We start from the raw sequence: 21,479 nt of genomic DNA on the forward strand, positions 1-21,479 counted from the left end.
TATTAGGTGATTTATTTCATCTGAAAGTTTTAAAATTAGAATATGTACTACACATGATTTAGGCAAATACAAAAATAAATGGAGACGATGTGTTTTGTCAAAAAGCAAGAAAAATAAAGATACAATACTAGCAGGTGGGTTATTGATTCAATGTCAATTTGAATTGCATACCTGAACATAATGCCGGAGAACATAAACAATTTCCTCCTTTTGCGCTTTTTCAGATAAAATCTTGTGGAATTTAATGAAGTCTTTTGTACCCATTTCTGCATAAAGGACAACCACTGGACCATTCTCTTTGAGAGCTGGGAATTTATGGTCTCCCTTAAAAAGATATGGCCTGGGTCTGGTTTTAAAAACAAATAATTGTGATATTTATATATATTCAGAAATGAAATAAAAACAGTGACTTTTTTTCTACTTCATAATTGAAAAGTTATTAAAGATTTAGATGTTAAAAGTATACAAGCAGTGTTATAATCATCACAAATTGTCATGATTGCTCACAAAAGATCTTGCAACATCAATTGCCAAATGAAAGTCTAAGAAACTAAAAAATCAGCATAAACTATACATAATTTTAATATATTTTATCAAATCACAACACAAACAGCAAAATAAAAAGCACAGAGCTTTGAGATTTTGTGCAACAGTCTGTTACAGCTAGAACCTTTGAATTCAATATGATGCATTATGACTAGAGTACAGAGAATCAGTGAGTAACAGAGTAGCAGAGGTGTATTCACTGAAGTTTGAGAAAGCTGCCAACGCACATGAAAGCTAATGGGATTTTGCTTCTCCGACACCGTCAAGCTCTGTTAATTTAGCTAATTTAGCTAATTTTGTTTGCCTATTTACCCTCTTCGTTCAAAGCCATGACTGTAGAGAAGTTATGCTTTCTATGTCTGCAATAAATGCTTAGACAATGGCAAACATGTTTTGAATAAAACCCTGGGAAAGAGGAAAAAGCAGCAGGCGATATGGATAAAGTGCTAATTATCAGTAAGTACATTTCTTTTTCAAAATGGCCTTTGCATAGTCATACTTGAAAGACCAGTAACCTCCCTTCAAACCTCTCCAGGACAAGTTGAGAAATTCTAATCCAACGCACACTGCAGAAATGTGTATACTGTAGCTAGATGCTTGTTTAAAAATCATATGGGAAAGGTGTGAGCAGCACTCCACAATCCACAGTTTCTGTGATGCAAGTCTTAAGAATATCTTCAATATAGAATCACAGAATAATTTAAATTGGAAGAGAACTTTGGAGGTCATCCGCTCCAATCCCTCACTCAAAGCAGGGCCAATTTAGATCAGGTTGCTCAGGGCCTTAACATCAACATCCTATATAAGCTTGATAGGTATGCAGAGACCATATCTGTAAGACAGACAGGACATGAGGAGGGGCCTGGTTTGAAAATTATCTTTGGTGCACGCAGCCATGTGCCGTAGAAATACCAGGCAAGCTTTCTCACTGTCATCACAGGACAGGGCAGACAAAGTAGGTGTCATCAAGGAGGCTGAAAAAATTCTTGAATGAGTAGCTCTGGGCAAGACCAGATACAGATTTGCCCTGATAAAAGCATACATCTGGAATGTGACTTCTGCAACTTCATTCTCATATCCAGAGAGACAAAAACTCCCTCAGTCATCCACAGAGCTAAAAACCTAAATCAAAGGATCTTCCTTTTTCCTAGATAGTCATCTAGCCATAGGAGAAGAATGACTTCTGTTCTCAAACGGTCGAATCGATTGCTGTTACGACCTTCTTGAATACTGACAGTCTCAAAGAAAGTATTTCATACCAATAATGACCAAACGTCACTAAAAACTTAAGATGGTTTCAGTGATAAGGGCAGACTGCAATGTGAAAGTACACATCCTGAAAGCTAAGAGATGCATTTCAATCTCCTCTGTGCTGCAGTGAAATAACAGTGCATTAGGCTACCATAACAACCTTGAATTTGAGAATTAGTGTCAGCCCTTATAAATCCAAGATGAGCCTCCCTTTTCTGTTTCTCTTTGACACCAAATAGTAGTGAGGAGGAACTGGTTCTCTTGCCCTTAGAGCTAAAAAACAATTAATTTCTTGTCTTCAGGCTGCCTGAAAGGGAAGGAACAGCAGTTGGGCAGGCAAAAAAAGATAAAACAATAATACATGGATGTGTAGTCCAGCACCCATTAATCAGTACAGGCAAATATACGCTTGGCTAGATAATTGCCAAAAGGGGATGAGGAAGGAAAGTTAGGGACAGAAGCGAGCAGATATCATGTCTATTGACAAACCTTTAAAGGCACTAATTGTTTTGCACAAAATTTGACCTCCATCATATCAGATGCTGCCTGCTCTGGGCAGTAAAAGCCCCACAAATCTTAGTGTCGTTTTCAAAGTATGCAATCTCAACCATTTTACCACTCAAGCTCTTCCTTTGAAATGTCCAGAGCACTTTAGCAGCCCATTGCATCTCCATACAAGGTACTTACAATTAGAGCCATGAAATCCATTGCAACATGACCGAAAGCGTAACAGACCAAATCATGGTAACTGCTGCATAAAGGACTGGATGAAGCAAAACCTTGAGACACGTAGACCTTATCCATTTGGGCTCTACGTATTTCTCTTAAGAGAAACACAGAGTCGAAGTAGCACTGTTTGTGAGTGCCTCACAAAGAACTGATCCCTAGGCTTCAGAGCAGAGTCAAGCTTTGAGAAGACTTTTTCCCTTTAATTGGATGGAACAATCATGCCTGGGCGTTAATGAAGAACTCAAGTGCCCAAGATCTCCTAGATCTGAGGCTGAGCTTCTTCTCTGTCTTCCAGTCAGATTTGAAACCAAGATCCCTAAAAACAGAACATTTCTTAGTGTCCCCATCCAATAAGCAGAACTTAAGGACTCAAAGCCTATTGGTATGGCTGGAGGAATCATGACAGACAAAAGGCAAAAAAAAAAAGAAAATGAAACAAAAAGGAAAATAGTTTGAAATAAAAAGGAAGCAGGACACATCAAAAGAAACCCCAAAAAACAGTAGGATCACCTTTCATAAAAGCTACAGAGAAAAAGAACATTCTAATGCATACGACCGGTTGAGAGAAATCAACAGCAAGATGGCACCCTCTGTCCCATATACAACATGTTCACCAAGGTAGAGCAGGAGAACAGCCCTACCTGTATCACTTAGGCTGAAAGTCTCCAGTACAAATGATTGAGCATATGCTACCCAGAGTATAAACGTAAATAAGAATAATTACTGGAAGGCATTTTTTTTTCCTCACATCTAGCTTCAAGAGTTGTAAATATTTGAGTGTTTCAACTATACAGGCTAGGGAGAAGGAAAGGAAAGTTAGCAAGATTTTGTCCCTGCAGCTCTCAGGGTTGTAATGAGACTGGAACACAAAACCATTCAAAGCACAAAGCCAATTTAATAAAAAAAGCTTTGCTTTCAGTGTGGGTTTTTAAAGTTAATCTAATGATTCCTAGTAGTCTAACATTCTCATTTGTGAACATTTCAGAATACTATTGTTTACTATCCTGACTTTCTAGAACCATGTAAATTTGCAGATAATATCTCCAGAAATGAGAATGTGCTGAATTCACTTTAAAGGGGCTGTTAACCGCTTCAGAAGAGCAGTATATTCAGAGGTTATGGTAAAATGCTAAGGTCTCAAGATGCCTTAATATATGGCCAGAAGAATTCAACATTGCTCTAAAAGCCAAAACAAGGTATAAATCCTAAGAAAGTAAGAGACACTTGATAGGCTGGACATAATAGTTAAAAATGGGATATTGTAGACCAGACATTGAAGTGTTTTTGCAAAACCTTGGATACTGAATAAGACAATGACTTAGTAGGTTTTAATTTTGTCAGTAGGTTTAGAAAATATAAAGAACACATGTAGGACATAAAATTTTTTCTGGAAGCAACCAAGTCACCAAAGAGACAAATGTATAATTCTTTTTTTTTCCCGGTTTATATTTTATAGAAAGCAGAATCCAGGAAATATGTCCTCTTCAAGCATCTTTCTGCTCTAAACACCTCCATGAAGTAGTTGAGGGTATATACACTAGTGTATATTATGATGACATCAACCATTGCAGGAAAAAGAACAAAATAATGCTACATATAGGTCTTTAAAAAATTTATATGAACTCTCTTTTTATACAGGTTAAATATTTTCCTTTCATCATTTTTAGATAAGCACTCTCTATTTTGCTAGATTTTACATATTCTGTTTTATGGCCCAAATTCATTCTGGACTGATGCTAGTTTCCACAGGACAAAACTTGCAGTCTTGACAGATGCAGAGTCTAGCACAGGCTGAGGAAAGGTTATGCCAGCTGAGGTAGACTCCTCTTCCACTCCTGTGTCAAGCCCTTACAATCCAGAAAGGCTCAAATACAGTGGCATTGACTATGTAGAAAGTACTGTCATAAGAAGTACTGTCTCAGACGCATGTGGTAGTAAGCTTGCACAGAAAGTGCACTGTCCCATACAAAAAAAAAAAAAGGGGACTAAAATGCAAAATTATGCATGTGGTTAGGGGAGAAAAGCAGTATGATTTTATTTTAAAATGCTATTTTGATTCATAATTGATGAATTCTCGTAGCAGCATTTAAACTATATCAAAACCAAAAGTAACTCTTTTGAAATAAAATATATCTTAAAAGTGGAGAACCTTAAATATGAAATGAAAAGGGCTTGGTAAGATCAAGTATGTAGAAAGTACAAATTCAAAATACTATCTATTTTTTCCTCTTAAAATAGTTCATTACACTTACCGCTTAGTAGCCTTCTTCAGAAGCTTTTTTATTTCATTAGTCTTACAGGTGTGCTTCTCATGGATAACCACAAATGCACTGCAGCCTTCTGGTGGAGGTTCATCAGCTGCAATCTAGTATTTCAACAATTACACTCAACCAGACTGCTCTGATTGCAGTTCAACTTAAACACACATTCCTTTGATTAAAATAACTCAACAGCTGCCACTGAGTTGTGTTTCTAATTAAGTCCATTCAAAATTGGGTATATGTGAAAAAAGTAATGGAAAATATTAAGATTGTGACCTTACAAGCTTTAGTGAGCTGTAGCCTATCAAATGCAGTCATATTCCAGAAAATGCAAGTCCATTAACATTTTGCAGACAAGGCTGAGAAATCTTGTCCAAAAGCTGAAATCACAGAATGCACTCCAAGAGATTTTTTATTTTAGTTGCTATCAGCAATAACGTTAAAGGACAAAGACATGACTAACCAATAAATCCTAAATAATTCACATTGTTTTTTGATTCTCTCTCTCTGTCTCCCTCCCCATTGTTTTTGTTGGTTTTTTTTTTTTTTTTTTTTAGAACCCTTTTCAGCCATTCCCAGGTAAAGTTTTGACTATGATGCTTCATCTCTTTTTCTTAAGCATAGCAATGACTCTTTGCTCACAAGCAGAGGAAGGATAATAATGAAAAGACTTGATTCTGAGATGACCATATTCCACCAGAGAACACCCGCAAAAAACCTAACTCTCTCAAAGCTTAGGACCTCATTCAAAAACAGATTTCTCTCTTCATCTTGAAGGATGCATTGCTGACAGGAAGTGCGGCTTTAGGCTAGAAGCACAGTGCATTTATATCCTCCCACTTTTTCATCAGTAGCAAAGCAAATATTTGACTATTCTATCTTCCAGCTTCTGAAATATTAGAATAATGTGAACGATGAGAACTCCACTAAGTAACAAATTAACTGTTTTGAAGCTACAGGAAATTTCCAACTTTGGGAATGTCTGAATTCCCATAAGGATATTTAAAGCAATGCAAAAAAATAAACCTGAGCTTTAAGAAAGAAGGATTGAAAAAAACCTACTCTGAAAGTAAAGCTATCTATACAATTAAATACGAATATTTGTTCTTCACACTTAAACACAGCTAATAAAACATCATGTTATACCTTTTGTAATATTGATCAGGTTTGATTCAAGTAATGCCTGCAGATATTTTACTGAACTGTAATAATGAAAATTATTTACTCTGAAACCAAAATTCAACATAAAATCACATACCAAATATATCAGATAACATACATACCTGTTGAAACATCTGAACAGTTGGAGAGTATGCCCTTACAGAAAGTGCAAACTTCAATAGGTTGATCTGCAAATTGGATACAAATTGTCCTGCTTTCTTCAAGATTAAATTGTAGTAAGAATGCTCTGAATCTGTTAAAAAAAAAAAAAAAAAGACAAACTTCTTTTAAAGTATCTTTCTAGTAGCACAGTATCCAAACTGGTTTACTGAAGTACCTTTTCTCCTTCTGTTTGCCCTACCACTGGCAAGTCCTTTGACAAAGAATTTACATAATTAAGAACCTCTTATCCTCTCACTTTCCTCTACAACCTCTTACCTTCTCTTGTTCTTAAAATTGCTAGGGTCTCCTTTCTGCCTTTTCCTCCTTCTTAAAATGCATTATTTATAAAAGCTGAGTTTGCTGTAATTCACCAGAAAAAAACTAGGATACAAAAGGGCACAATCCACATTTCCAGAAAGCTGCCTTCCCATAAATTGTATACATTCATTACTGTCTAACGTTAAATTCCCAGGACAAAAAACATTTCTTCTTTGCTTTCTACAGCTACCCATAACCCTGGCAGAATTGAAATTAAATAGATTTGACTTCACAGGTTTCAGGAAGTGAATGTCAAAAATTCTGGAAGTAGCAAATACTTCCAGACTGAAATGTCTTTCCAGTAACTTTATTTTCCTATTTTCTTCCAATTATCTCCACAAAAATAAAAATTGCATCTGAAATTTTATCTCTCTCAACTCAGCTCCAAATTACATTCTCCTGGACACAATGAAGAGTTGCTAAATATACAATTCTGAAGATACTACTTTAATAAAATATTTTCACAGGTTTCTACATTTTTTGGGTTACATATTCCAACTGTGCTTTCACTGCTGCATATAAAAGAGGTAGATTTCTTTTTGTCTGGAGGATGATTAAGGCAATGATGATTTTAATAGGTAAAGTAAAAAAAAAAGAGTATTTTTAATGTGGCTTCAAAAATAATTGCATAGTATATTGACAAGGATACATTTATCAAATCATGCATCCATTTCTACTACTACAACTTATACTAACACTGCTAGCTTCATTCAGACTCACTGTACTTCTTCAAACTTCAGTGAGATGAATTGATCCACATCAAATGCCAAATGATCCATCTCACCCAAGAACACTTTTTAAGTTTGCTACGTACAGAACTACAGTTTCAGTCTTGAAAATTATTTTAATGTAGTATTTGTTCCTTGAAACTTGATAACTGCTTACCCTCCAGGCACATTTGAACAATGCACTCAATGCCAAAGAGTAGAAGCAGTAACATTTTTTTGGGATGTTGCATGGAACTAAAGACAAACAGCTGTTTCTGATCATAAAACGCTGCATGATAGCATATTATCACTAAACTCATTAATAAAGTTGATTAAGAAATAAATAAATGACACCATTTAGCTCCAGATTTCAGACATCTAAACACGTGTACATGAGCCACGTATCTGTAAACTTCCATTCTAGCCAATAGAGATTATAGTCTAACAGCCAACAGAACCTGTGAAGCTATTATTTAGGTCATGCTAAAGAAGATGCCTAAATTTGTCAAACGAATAGCTGTCTAAACTCCTGTGGCTGAATTGACTAGACTTCCATTGACTACAATACCTGAAATAGCTAGCTAAGAAGTAGACCCATATTTAAGCATCTAAATTTAGTGTTCACAATCTAGAGCTGTAGCTCATACCACAGGTTTATTAAAAATGTTTAAATAAGATGAGATGACCAGGATGGACACGAAAGGAAAGGTATTTATCACAGCTTCTCAGAGTCCATTCCAGTGAGCACATGCAGTACAAAATTAATCTGAATATATGCAGGTGCCCTGTAGAAAAACTGGAATACTGATGCACAGGAGGCAGAGAGAGTAAACATAAGGGATGTGATTAAGTGGGAAGAGCATGGGGCGATATGGTTATTGTTTTGAGGAAAGGAGAGCATGGGGATCGTTCAAACTGAACGTATGTGTATATCTACATCTATAGATCTGTCAGGGAATTAGAGATCTGTGTGATGAGATCATTTCAAAGACTGACAGATTAGGCCAATGCTTCTACTTTTATGGGTGCAATAGGCCTCTGCTTTAGCCACAGGACATAGAAAAAAAAAAAAAAAATCAGGCTTTATTAGCTCTTCTGCCAAAAAATAATCTGCTCAATGGTCTAAGATACAAATATAAAAATCTTAAAGACTACATTTTGCAGCCTAAGACTCCACTGCACTATAATAAACAAATCAGGAAACCGCAGTTCAATCAACCACTGGCCAAACAGTCAAATCCCCAAGACATCCAAGCAAGACACCAGTATAGATGAAATGCTTTATTTTATTACATGCTTATTATAGAAAAATGTAATGCTTGTGAAACTGTACTATTTCCTCTTGAATCTGTAAGGTTGATATTTGCATAATAAATATCTATCTAATTTAGTTGTGAATAATTCTCATCTAACACAGTATGTGCTGAGTAGTCTTTAAAACTACAGTAAATAATTTGCATGATTGTTGTTTATATGTTATATACTGTTATAATTTTTTCAGAGAAAATAGCTTCCCTACTAATATGCCTGTGGCTTTTTTTATTTATTTTATTTTAAGAGGCAAATGTAAACTGAACCACTTAGGAAGACAGTAAATGCTCAGTTATTAGTTATCAGCAGGAAACTGGCTACTTACCTTCACTCTGTATTCCTAAATTAACCTTTAGAGATGTAAAAACAGCAGTGAGTTTAAACTGCAATCCTTAGGGTCTTGTAATTGTGCTGGTTTTTTATATTAAATTTTTACGGCCTTGGTTTCCTTATAACATACAAGCAGGCCAAAATAAGATCACCTACACCACCATATCTGCAGGAAGCCCGGGAGCAATATGCTGTATATTAATTAGAAATGCACAATGTTGTCCACACTATTTGAAGACCTCACTCTAATTTAATATAGTGTATCCCATTATTATCCTTTTTGATCTCTTTCATAGCACATGATCTCAATCATTCCCAAGTTGATTTGAGTTTGTATCAAATAAAATTTTATGACAAGCAATCAAATATTTCAGCCTACTAAATACTTCACCAAATTCCACATACATTGCTCCTATCAAAACCCTGTAAAATCTGTATCATAAACAGACCATTAATAGACCAAATTTGCTACAGCTGACTATTTGAAATGAGCACATTAACAACTGGCGTTGATTTGATTATTCTGATTTTAAAACAACACATTTTAAGAACTTACAATTAACAGATCTGAAATCACCTAGGGGATGATTTAAAGAAACAAACCACTATGTTTGATTCTTCAGTTGCCTCTTAGCTTCTCTTAATATTTTATGATGCTTCTGAAATAATCAACAGTAGGCTGGGGTAAAAATCTACCGTCTATCTTCTATAAACTGAGCTCCAAATCAAGTATTTCTTTATCTGCTAGGAAATTTTTTATACTTAAAAACAAGAGTATTTTTATTTCCTCGTTATTCATCCTATCTACTCTTCACATCGCCCAGTGCACAACTGAAGTCGAACCCTCCAACTAACTAACCACCAACTAACCCTTTTTTAAGCCAGCTGCTTTAATCTGCTTAAGCAGTTAGACTGTTGTTCAGCCTTAGTAAGTCATGTACATTCTTCTATGTCAATGTCTCTTAATGTGTAACAGGCTAAAGCAGAGACTGCTATATGACATGCAAAGAACCAGTTTCTCCTCAGGTGTATGTTACTACACACCCCTCAGTAACAGTTCCACTCCAGTATCTCAGTACTAATACTCTTTACTCTAGCTGACCATTTCATTTTAGATGCCTAATGCAGACTTCTGCACTAAAGCAACTTAACTACTGCTAGATACATTTGACACCTGTAATATTTCCATTTCACACTTAACATGTTGACTTCAATATGAAGTCAACTTCCTTAAGTTCAAATAGTCAACACTGATGTGATTTTGTTATTAAATAACCACCTACTTTTTCTCTAAAATTGAATCTTTCCTTCCCATCTCATTCATAAAGAGCATTGGCTTGTTTGTGTAATACTACCTCAACTATGAACTGAATTCTAGGAGAGCCACACTTTGTGTCAGAACTTGAAGTTCTCCTGCATTATAAATACAGGAGTTTGTTGACCTTAATGGTAAATAAATATATATACCAAATGTTTAATATGGTTAAACTAATATTTTATCACATTCACAAACATCTCTGCTACCAGCATCTTTCTAATTCTTTACTGGCAAGATAGACCATGCACATTACCCTGCTGGTAATATATAAATCCTCACATTGATTTTATCTAGGTAAATTAAGTAGAGTATGTAACTAACAGCAAATTTTAACAGATATCTGTGTCACTAAGAGTAACTGTTACTGAAGTTTCAAATTCCTTGGAAAGTTGGTCCAAGCAAGCTGAGAAGATAGTGCTGATTAAAAAGTCCTGGCAGATCATCTAATTCACCAGTCTTGTCTCAGGGCAAGATCAGCTATGTATGTCTAAACCATTCATAGAATAAAAGAGTAATTTAAATTGAAAGGGACTTCTGGAGGTCATCTGGTTTAACCTTTCACTCAGAGTGGTTTTAATTTCAATGCTAGATTAGGCTGTTCCAGGCCTCGCACAGCAGAGTTTTGGGTACCTCCAAGGATGGAGATCCCACAGCCTCCCTGGGGAACCTGCTCCAGCGTTTACTTCTTCCATGGCAAAAACATTATTCCTATTAGCTAATAAAAATTTCCTGTTGCAACTCGTGCACATTGCCTTTTGTCCTATTGCTGTGTACATTCAAGAAAAGCCTGGCTCCACCTTCTTTATTAGGCAGTTGAAGACAAAAGATCTCCCCTTATCCTTCTCCAGGTTGAAAAAAACTAATTTTCTCAGTCTTTCCTAAGTCATGTGCTCCAGGCCCCCAGCTACTGTGGTGATCCCCAGTATGTCAGTGTCTTTCTTGTAATAGGGAGCCCCAAACTGGATTTTGTACTCCAGATGCAGTCTCAAGCGCCAGCCACAGGGGATTAACCACTTCTCTTGACTTGCTGGCTACACTCTTGCCAATGCAGCCCAGTATGTGGTTGACCTTCACAGGCACAAGAGTGCACTACAACTCATTGCTGATCAGAATGCCCAAAGCTGTTTCGCCAAAACCGCTTTCTAGCAGGTCAGTATACAGCACACACTCTTGCTGAGGTTATTCCAGTCCACATGCAGGAGTCTGCAGGTACACTTTTTGAACTTCCTCATGTTTGTCAGCCCATCTCTCCAGTTTGTCAAGGTCCCTCTAATGGCAGCCCCACCTTCCAGCATCTCAACTTCTCCCCCCAGTCTTTCAGGACCTTGTGAAAGGTGCAAGCCTGCCACCATCCAGGGCATTGAGAAAACATCAAATAGCACTGGCCACAGTACTGATCCCTGACAAATGCTGCCAGTAGCCAATTACTAGTAAGGCTCTGGGGCCTGTTTCTGCTTTACACGTTCTCATACCCATACATGGAATGGCTCTGAACAGCATTCACCAGCTGGGCCTACTATTCTCAGCAATTGTCTCTGCTTTCTTTTGTTTATACTTATGATCTCAGACCATCCCCAGCCTTCACTAGCTCACAGAAGTGTTTTTACCTCTCTAATTACTACCCCGTAACTATAATCATACAGTTCTTTGTACATCTTCTTCTATGATATCCTTTCTGAAAAATACAGGGAAAGGTGAAAAGGGCAGGGAGACAGAACTAGAACGCCATGCTTTACACAGCTCAAAAGCACATCACAGAATTATAAGCTGCAAAAGGGTACTGTTTATCACACTGTTCCCTTGTTCATCTCCCAATAATTCCTTAAGTCTATTTGCCTTTTTTATTTTTGGCCACTGACGAGCAACAGAATAATGGTTTCACTAAACTATCCACATGGACACCACAATCTCTTTCTTGACTCATATTTAGTCAAAGTCACAACTGTGTTTGTAGAAATGGGCTTTTTCATAAGGTCTCTCTCCATCCCATTCACAATATTCTGTGCATAACGGATTCACTCCTGCCATTTCCTGCATGATCTTCCTACAACTTGTCAATTTTTGTTTGACTATTAATATAACTTTCTATCAACAGCTAGCTTTCCCCCCAACCCCAACACTATTCATCACCTCTTATGAGCAGCTGAAACAGCTCAGCAATCACCTTTGGGGGACTTTTGCACTAATTCTACATATTTGTATATTGTTTCCTGTATTTTATATTAAGTTATTAACCCAGGAAAGGATACTTTGAAGTATATTATCATCAACTGCATTACATGTATGCATATCCCTATTGATTTACATAATCTTACGTAATTAATCTCACTTAAGATTTACTGGTTTGTTGTTCCCAGAACCATCCCTCAAGTGCTTTTAATGACTGGAATCACATCTTTGACAGCCCCTTCCTCTGGTTCCAAAGCTGATTTGTACATACATGCTGCATGCATGTTAGTAGCTGAACATGTTCACAGCTAAATTCCTTTAAAACTTTAGGACAAACATAATAGGACCCTGACAGTGTTAACATTCAATTTGTTTAAAACCTCTTCTAGTGGTAAGTCAGTTTGAAAACATTACTCACACTCATTCCTAAGGAACTGTGCTATTTTGAAGTGAAGAGCAAATGAAACAGCCTTACCTTGTTTTGCAGCTCTGTCTTTCACCTGGACCTATTTGGTAGGTCAACAGATGGACAAATATCGATCAACCTGTTGGAGAGCCTAGCAGGCTTGCAAATTTTTCATTATTATAACAACTTCAGTAAGTTAATTGCCAAAATATTTTCTGGGGTGACCCACTGTAATTTCATGTTTAGTTTGCTAGATTTTATGCTTTGTTCTTCTTTCCAAACTTTCTTTTCAAACTTCTACCAAGTTTTAATATTCTGCTGTCTAATCATGCAAAGTTATATCCTGTTTTGATGCTGATAAACATTTACTCTAAGACACTAGCATGGCTGCTAAAAACAGCCTTTATGCCATCTAGACATATGAAACCTTCTCAGGTGCCTGAAGACTGGAAGAAAGCAAATGTCACCCCAGTCTTCAAAAAGGGCAAGAAGGAGGACCCAGGCAACTACAGACCAGTCAGCCTCACCTCCATCCCTGGAAAAATGATGGAACAGCTCATCCTGGATACCATTTCCAAGCATGTGAAGGATAAGAAGATGATGAGGAGTAGTCAGCATGGATTCACCAAGGGGAAATCATGCTTAACCAATCTGATAGCCCTCCATGATGGAATGACTGCCTGGGTAGATGAGGGGAGAGCAGTGCATGTTGTCTACCTTGACTTCAGCAAGGCTTTCGACACTGCCTCCCATAACATCCTCACAGGCAAGCTCAGGAAGTGTGGGTTAGATGAGCAGACAGTGAGGTGGACTGAAAACTGGCTGAATGGCAGAGCTCAGAGGGTTGTGATCAGCAGTGCAGAGTCTAGTTAGAGGCCTGTAGCTAGTGGTGCTCCCTGGGGGTCAGTCCTGGGTCCAGTCTTGTTCAACTTCTTCATCAGTGACCTGGATGAAGGGACAGAGTGCACCCTCAGCAAGTTTGCTGACGATACAAAACTGGGAGGAGTGGCCGATACACCAGAGGGCTGTGCTGCCATTCAGAGAGACCTGGACAAGCTGGAGAGGTGGGCAGAGAGGAACCTCATGAAGTTCAACAAAGGCAAGTGCAGGGTCCTGCACCTAGGGAGGAATAACCCCAGGCACCAGGACAGGCTGGGGGCTGACCTGCTGCAAAGCAGCTCTGCGGAGAAGGACCTGGGAGTGCTGGTGGACAACAAGTTAAGCATGAGCCAGCAATGTGCCCTTGTGGCCAAGAAGGCCAATGGTATGCTGGGGTGCATCAGGAAGAGTGTTGCCAGCAGGTCGAGGGAGGTGATTCTCCCCCTCTCCTCAGCCCTGGTGAGGCCGCATCTGGAGTCCTGTGTCCAGTTCCGGGCTCCCCAGTACAAGAGAGACATGAGGCTACTGGAGAGAGTCCAGCGGAGGGCTATGAAGATGATTAGGGGACTGGAGCATCTCTCCTATGAGGAAAGGCCGAGAGAGCTGGGCCTGGTTAGCCTGGAGAAGAGAAGACTGAGAGGGCATCTTATTAATGTATACAAGTATCTGAAGGGAGGGTGTCAAGAGGATGGGGCCAGACTGTTTTCAGTGGTGTCCAGCGACAGGATAAGAGGCAACAGGCACAAACTGAAGCACAGGCAGTTCCATCTGAACATGAGGAAGAACTTTTTCACAGTGAGGATGACAGAGCACTGGAACAGGCTGCCCAAAGAGTTTGTGGAGTCTCCTTCTCTGGAGATATTCAAAAGCTGCCTGGACGCGATCCTGTGCAACGTGCTCTAGGTGACCCTGCTTGAGCAGGGGGGTTGGACTAGATGATCTCCAGAGGTCCCTTCCAACCTCAACCATTCTGCGATTCTGTGATATGAAACCTTTTTTTGATCCCGATTTTCTTTAGCTAGCATTCTCATTTTTATACCACTCCTTTTAGGTATTTGTGGTAATTTTCTTGGATTCTCTCATCTACAAACATTCTTCTTGCAGAAAACATCAAGTCTGAATATTGCATAAACTGCTGCTGAATCACAAAAGAAGGCAGGTAGCTTTAACCTTCACATTCCTGTTCCATCCTGTAATAGCAGTTCAGCCCATCTTGACTTCCTTGCTTTTAAAACCCTCTCCAGAAAGAAACACCACAGGAAGTATGATGAAACTTTGTGAAACAAAAATATGTAGCAAGCAGTAGTGGGACAGTTAGGCTTTACCTGACTGCAACTAACTAATGCATTAGCTTGACTTTAAAAAAGTCACATACAATACAAGATAATAGATTAAAACTAGCATGCTTTTTATTAACTTACCTCCTTGCTTATAAATTGTTAATTCGCGTACAGTTTCCAAGAACTGCCAAAACTTCTCATTACCATCTTCTGCAATAAATTCACTGTTTAAGAAATAAAAATGAATTGTCCATAGATTGACTTAGTCCAAACATGGGCCACAGTAAAATTTTCAATTTTTTAAAAGAAACAGCAATAACCAAATATTCAATTGTCTTCTAACATCTCTGCAGTATAATACACTAAATACTGGTATAAATATAATTTGGTTAAATAAAAAGAAATTTAGAACAAGATATTACCAGTCTGAATTCAGTAATCAGAGTTGTAAAGCAAGTAGACTACTCTCTGATACTCAAATAAACACATAAATTTTTCACTTTATTTCTCCACATGTATACCAATATATAGTTATGTATAAAACAAATTAAGCATACAAACTTTCTTTAATTAGCAACTAAATACACAAATAAGAACACAAACTTTGTCAGGTTATAATTTTTAATTAAATTACAGAATTCTATGAATGACAATGATGGCTTAGATATGCAGTGGAGGTCCCCAATCTCTGGAACACTTTCAAAGATGGGTTAATCATTACCAACATTAAAAGATTATGGAGGTTTTGCTTTATTTCAAATACTATTTTTCAGTTTAGTGGTAGCACTTTTCAACTTTGTTGTTATTAATGGAGTATCACTTGTGATACTCCCCATCTGCCAAAAAGATCTACTTGCTAGCATGCCTGTATTGTTCTCTAATCTTTACTTTTAAAGTTTTCCAGCCCTTTGATTACAGAAGCTTTCAGTTCTCCCATTCATTGCAGTTCTTCATACAGCAGCAAATATTGTTAAATTAAAAAAAAAATTTAACCAAACTGACAGAGGAGCCAAGAACATGCATAATACTGGAAACCACTTTCACTATATATTTTGATTATGATTACAAGTTAACAGCACCCTTTTAAAGACAGGTTTCACTACTACAGCTACACACCTTTACTAACTCCTTTATACATTATTATTTCATTCATGAGTGAGAGTATATTAACTGGGGTGAGAGAAAGACACTGTTAATCAGTACTGGATAGGGTTCGTGTAGGTTGGCTCATTGTGCCTCCTCAACCTAACCTGCAAAACGTCTGAGTAGGATACATAAATACAAAATAATTTAAGCGGTACACTTCAGATATGGGACAGCCAGTCCATACTATAGCCATTTTATGAACAAAGGGAAAAAACAAGCCTCCTACCTAAGGAGTACTTAGACAGACACACATTTAGAAGAAGGGGGGGCAGGAGGGAAATGCAGCCACCCCCCTCTCACAGCTCACCTTCCTCCGCCCCTTCTTGCTCGCCAGCCCTCCTCCAGCCCGAACCGGCTCGCCCCGAAGGCGCCCTGAGAGGCAGAAAGGGGCGAGCAGGGGGCACAGGGCAGCACCCCGGGAGGGGGCAGCAGGGCCAAAACCCTGGCACAGGGCTGGGGAGCAGAAAAGACCCGCTGGGCAGCCCGCCCACACAGATTTCGACACCTCTTGATGCACTTCGGCCCACTCTCCCCCTCAACACGCGCGGCGAGGGGTAGAAAGGAGCCACCCCCTCCTCCTGCCCCTCAGCGGAGCGGGCCGTCCCCCCTGCCAGCAGGGGGTGGTGCCGCCGCCGCTCCCCTTCCCCGGCCTAACGGCCCCCGCGCGGCAGTTGAGGGAGGCAGCGGAGGAGGAGGCTGCACGCACGCACCTCGCCTCCAGCAGCAGCGGGGTCGTCGGCCACTTCGCCGCCAGCCGGGCCGTCACGGCCGGGGAGGAGGCTGGAGCCCTGCCGCCCGGGCACGGCCGCGCGCACAGGAGGGCGAGGAGGAGGGCAAGCAGCAGCGGCGCCGCCATGAGAAGGAGCGGGCAGCGAGGGGCGCGCAGCAAAAACAACGGCCGCCCCGCGCGACGCTGGCTGGGCCCCTCCGCCTCGGCGTGCGCGCGCCAGCCCCGCCCCCGAGCCCGTGCCTTGCTCCCATTGGCTTGACCGTGCCCTCTCTCGCGGGCTATTGGCCGCCCCAGAGACCAACCGGCGGCTGACGCCAAATAAATAGCGGGCCCAGCCAGGGCTCGCGTGGGGTGACACGCGGCGCGCGGGGAGAGGCGCGCGTGCGCGCGCGGCGTTCCTGCGCAAGCGCGGAGACGGGGCTAACGGCTGCTCGCTCGCGGCGAGCCGTTGTCGGGCAGCGCTGCCGGCGGGTTGCGGCACCTTTAGTGGGCGGCTGTTCTTGCTGTGCTTTTATTCACAGATCGCTTTATAAGCGTGGGTGCTGCGAGAGGCACCTCTATATTTTCCCTTTTGGGGCCCTGCTGTTCCTTTAGGGATGGGTGGTCTGTTCGAGGAGTATTTTTATTGACGGTGCTAGTACTACTTGAAGCTGGAGGGGGGCGAATTTCTCCTGCTGTCTCTAGCTGTCACGGAGCGTGTTTTTAGTGTTTATACTGCATGGGGCCCAGGGGCCCTGTGAAATTATTCTGGAACCTGAACAAATGTGATGATTTCCATGATGCTCCCCAAGCCTCCAAATGGCTTTGCCCATGCTTCGCCCTAAATGTGCCTTGGTCCCTCTCATCCTTCTGCAGATTAAAAACAATAGCTATGAACTGACTAAGGATGTGTAACTTTGCATAGAAATGGGTAGAGGTAGGAGGAAGCACTTAAATTTTTTTCCCTCAAAGCAAAGTTTTCCAAAACAATTTCTGTTTCAAGATATGTTCTGTTTCTTACCAACATAATTTTACTTTCAATAAATATCAGCCTCTCTGGAAAAAAACTAAGATACAATAGTTTGAGCCACATCTCCATCTTTAAACTTATTTTGTGATTTTCAGACTCATGATCTCCTGTTTTTTTAATATAATTTTGAAATCTCATTATTTCCTCAACACAATTGCTCTGCTCTCTTCCTCATTTTTTCTTTACCTGTATAGCAAAGCTAAGACAGCTGGTGCAGGTGCTTCTGGAGCAGGATTACGATGTGAATAGGGAGCAGTTCTGACTAATTGTTGGAGGAAGAATTCACCTATATTAAATATATGGGGTATTGCCTTTTTCAAAACTTGACCCGTGAAACATGGGCCTTGAGGCTGAAATCTAGAAAATCTTACTGCTGCATGCACCCTGATTTATCTTCTGAACAATCACCTCTCAACTGTTCAAAGCTTCTGTGGATTGTATAGTTTGTTTTGTTCGTGCTCCAAAGCAGTCAAAATAATGTAGCATCATACATACAAATGGAAGGAATCCATTTGCCAGGTGTTCTGAAACTGTGGTGCAAAAACCCTGGCCAAGCAAAAACCTTGTATATACATGCTGATGGGTGTGCAGTTTCTTATAATGAAGGCATCCTTGAGAGTTGTTCAGATGGAAAGTCAGTCTGGGGCCCTTGTTTTTGACTTTTCTTGACTTATTCCCACAAATCTATACTGTTAGAATGCTTCAGATAATTTCCAGGTATCACTATGCCACACCAGTGATGCTAACTTTAATGCAAAGCAGTCGACTTAAGTAACCTCACATAAGACTGTTAGTAAAGACTTCATATACCACCATGGAAATAATTAAAAGCACAAGAGAATTTCCAAATGGTTTGTGTGTAAGGTCAATAAAAATAGGAAAATTCAGCATCCTTTATATGGAAAAAGACTGTGTTACTCAGATACTGTCTGAGCAGCTTAATTCTTTTCTTTCCATAGAAAGTAAAAATGCATACAATGAATTGATAAAAGGCACTTCTATCACTTCCTAGCAAAGTTCAAAATATGTATGTTGGACTTAGAAGAATTTACAGTAAAATTGTTCCATACAAAATGTATTTAGATTATAGCTATTTTGTTTTGACCATATATCAAAAACATAACAGATCTTTAATGGTTAAAGGAATTACTAATGAGTTGCTTTTTGCTTTGTCTTCAACCAAAACTGAAATTTACTGTGCATGTTTCCTGTGTATATACATACACCAAGCATGTTTCATATCTATATAAGATACTATGTATTTGTGGTGATGGATGTGTCTATCTTATCCTAATCTATTAATGGCTTTTCTGTATAAAATTGCTGTGTTATGTTGTGTTTTATATTGATATTGAAGAGGCTGCTATTGTTGCTTGAATGTGAATTCTTAATAGCTTGCACTCATCTCACCTTGAGCTGTTATGCTGTTATGATTTATTATTTGCTATGCAAAAATATAAATAAAAGTTTGTTGCCATGGGTTATGGAAATACAGATAGCTGTGAATTCAGTGGCAACATAAAGTGGTAGCTCTGAATCAATGGTCAGGTAATTAGTCTGTGCTGAACTACAGAATACAGTTGGTCTAGTTTTTCTCATGACCGAAGATCCTCTCTGCTTAAATTCAGAGACCACCATTAGCTAGAATCTCCCTGCCAAGATGTCCCTGTCTTTCAGCTGATCCAACAGGTAACTTAGGAACTTTGTTTTACTAGATGTCTAAAATTTAGGATCATAGCTAGGATAAATGAGGTTGGAAGGGACCTCAGGAGGTCCCTAGTCCAACCTGCTGCTCCAAGCAAGGTCAGCTCTGAGGTCAGACCAGGTTGCTCAGGGCTTTGTCCAGTTGGGTTTTGAAAACCTCCAAGGATGGAGCCTGCTCAGCGTCCCAGGACGGCCTGCTCCACTGCTCGAGTTAGTTGCAGTTCTGATTGCTCTTCAGAAATAAATACAGTGTTGCAACAGAAAGTGTGTGTCATCTTCCTTGTAAAAGATTTGCATGATAATCCATTTTTACTTTTCTTTGGTAGCTTAGCTAAATTCCAGGCACAAAGAGCCAATATTCACATTTCAAAAATCTATTTCTTTATATTTGAGCAAAGACAGATTTTAATCTTCTGAGCAGTGTGCAAACTAGAAGATGGAAAGCAGACTTAATCTTCATTTCCACAGCAGAATTTTATGTAATTAAGTATTCTAAATACTACACTTAGACATTCTTGTAGGTACATTTCATATATATGTGAGAAATATCCTTAGTTCTCTGAAATCGTTTTTCAGCAGAACAGGAAAACAATTACTGCAAAATTTTGTAATTATTCATATCACAGCTGTGCAAATAAGATTTGATTATCATAGCTGTTTCAGTGTGAACAGAGGAAGTGATTAATGAAGGCTTCTTGATAAGACACAAATATTTTATATTATAAATCATAGTGAGCTATATCTATTTAATAGAAGTAGTAGCAATAAGTGGGAATAAGTTGAGCTTCATCAGCATATTCAGTTAGCTGAAAATAAAACTTTGTTTTTTTACAGATCGAAAAGGATCTTCTAGCTAAAAGGCTCAGATTCTCCCTAACTTAGAGGTAACATAAATCATGAAGAGTAGTCAAAAACCATACCTGTTATCTACTTATTAATTGACAGCCTCCTGAGCAGTAAGTGCTGGCATCCTTTCACCTCATTGCAAGATTGGATGCCAGTCTCTTCAAAACACATCAATATCAGTCTTATGTCATTATCAGCGCTGCAGGCATTTGAGGTGTTTCCCTGAGCAGGCTAAGCATGCTGCACTGCATCACTTTTTGTCCATGCCATCTAAAATAAAGACCAACCTGGATTATTTAATTAGCATACCTAGGTATAATAGTACTATGTAATAAACAATACAAAATATATTTTATAATCTTCATTTTGATCTGAAGGGAAGAACAAATGAAAGAAAAAAAATGACGCAGAAGTAGTCTAAGTGTGACTTCAACAGCTCACAGCAGCTGTTCAGTGGCAGCTTTCTGTGATCAGAATTTATGCTGCTTTGATGTGCCTACACTGTAGCTACAGTGACAGTAAACAGCTCTTGTGCAGTATGCATCTTTCAAACACTATTTTAATCTTAAAAGGAACTGAAACAACATTTTATTTTATAAAGCAAATGTAGAAATTACTTCTTATTTAAATTGACCTAGCTCAGGAGCATAAAGCATATACTTTATGGGCCTGATCAGCTGACTTCCTATGAATTTCTGGGCATGCCTGTACTGCATAGTGGAACACAATATTCTAATTTGGCCATAAGGGGGAATGCAGCTCCGTTAGCATACACCAGCTAGGTTCATTAGCGATGTCACATTGCACTGTTGTGCCAACAGGATGGTGTGGTTGTATTGCTTTCTGAACTCTAGTAGTTCAAAACATGCCAAATCTGGACAAATAGCTCTACCAATGAATAAAATCTAAATACAAATAGCAGTAGGACTGGTAACTTTAACAAAGCAGTTTTTTTGAATCTGACGATGCCAAATCTTGGCCTACTGGATCAAACCCATCATGTAACATGAGCTGGCACTTTTGATGTTATCAACTGGGGTACTCTCATAATTATTCTCTTACTTACAGATACCTATGAGGTTCTCAGATGTTGAAAACAAGCATTTTTCCTGTTTTCCCTAATTGTAACTTGTGAATTTGTGTCTGAATTCTAGAAGGGAAAGTTCAGTGAAACATACTGTACTGTAGTATGTCATGGGGGTCTCAGTGGAAACCT

At 39.1% G+C, this 21,479-nt stretch overlaps 1 protein-coding gene across 3 annotated transcripts in view; it reads right to left on the bottom strand.

Annotated features, from left to right (window-relative positions):
* Nucleotides 1–16,864, bottom strand: part of UGGT2 (UDP-glucose glycoprotein glucosyltransferase 2) — a 105,557-nt gene extending 88,693 nt beyond the window's left edge. For all 3 annotated transcript variants that reach the window (XM_067293441.1, XM_067293435.1, XM_067293448.1), the window contains exons 1-5: nucleotides 16,685–16,864; nucleotides 14,970–15,052; nucleotides 6,071–6,201; nucleotides 4,779–4,891; nucleotides 172–346 (exon numbers count right to left, since the gene is read on the bottom strand). In XM_067293441.1, coding sequence (XP_067149542.1) covers nucleotides 172–346; nucleotides 4,779–4,891; nucleotides 6,071–6,201; nucleotides 14,970–15,052; nucleotides 16,685–16,830 — 648 coding nt within the window. In that variant the 5' untranslated portion in view covers nucleotides 16,831–16,864. The remainder of the gene's footprint in view (nucleotides 1–171; nucleotides 347–4,778; nucleotides 4,892–6,070; nucleotides 6,202–14,969; nucleotides 15,053–16,684) is intronic.
* Between the last annotated feature and the right edge of the window lie 4,615 nt (nucleotides 16,865–21,479).

This window comes from Apteryx mantelli, chromosome 1 (assembly GCF_036417845.1).
Source record: "Apteryx mantelli isolate bAptMan1 chromosome 1, bAptMan1.hap1, whole genome shotgun sequence".
NCBI classification, from domain to species: Eukaryota; Metazoa; Chordata; class Aves; order Apterygiformes; family Apterygidae; genus Apteryx; species Apteryx mantelli.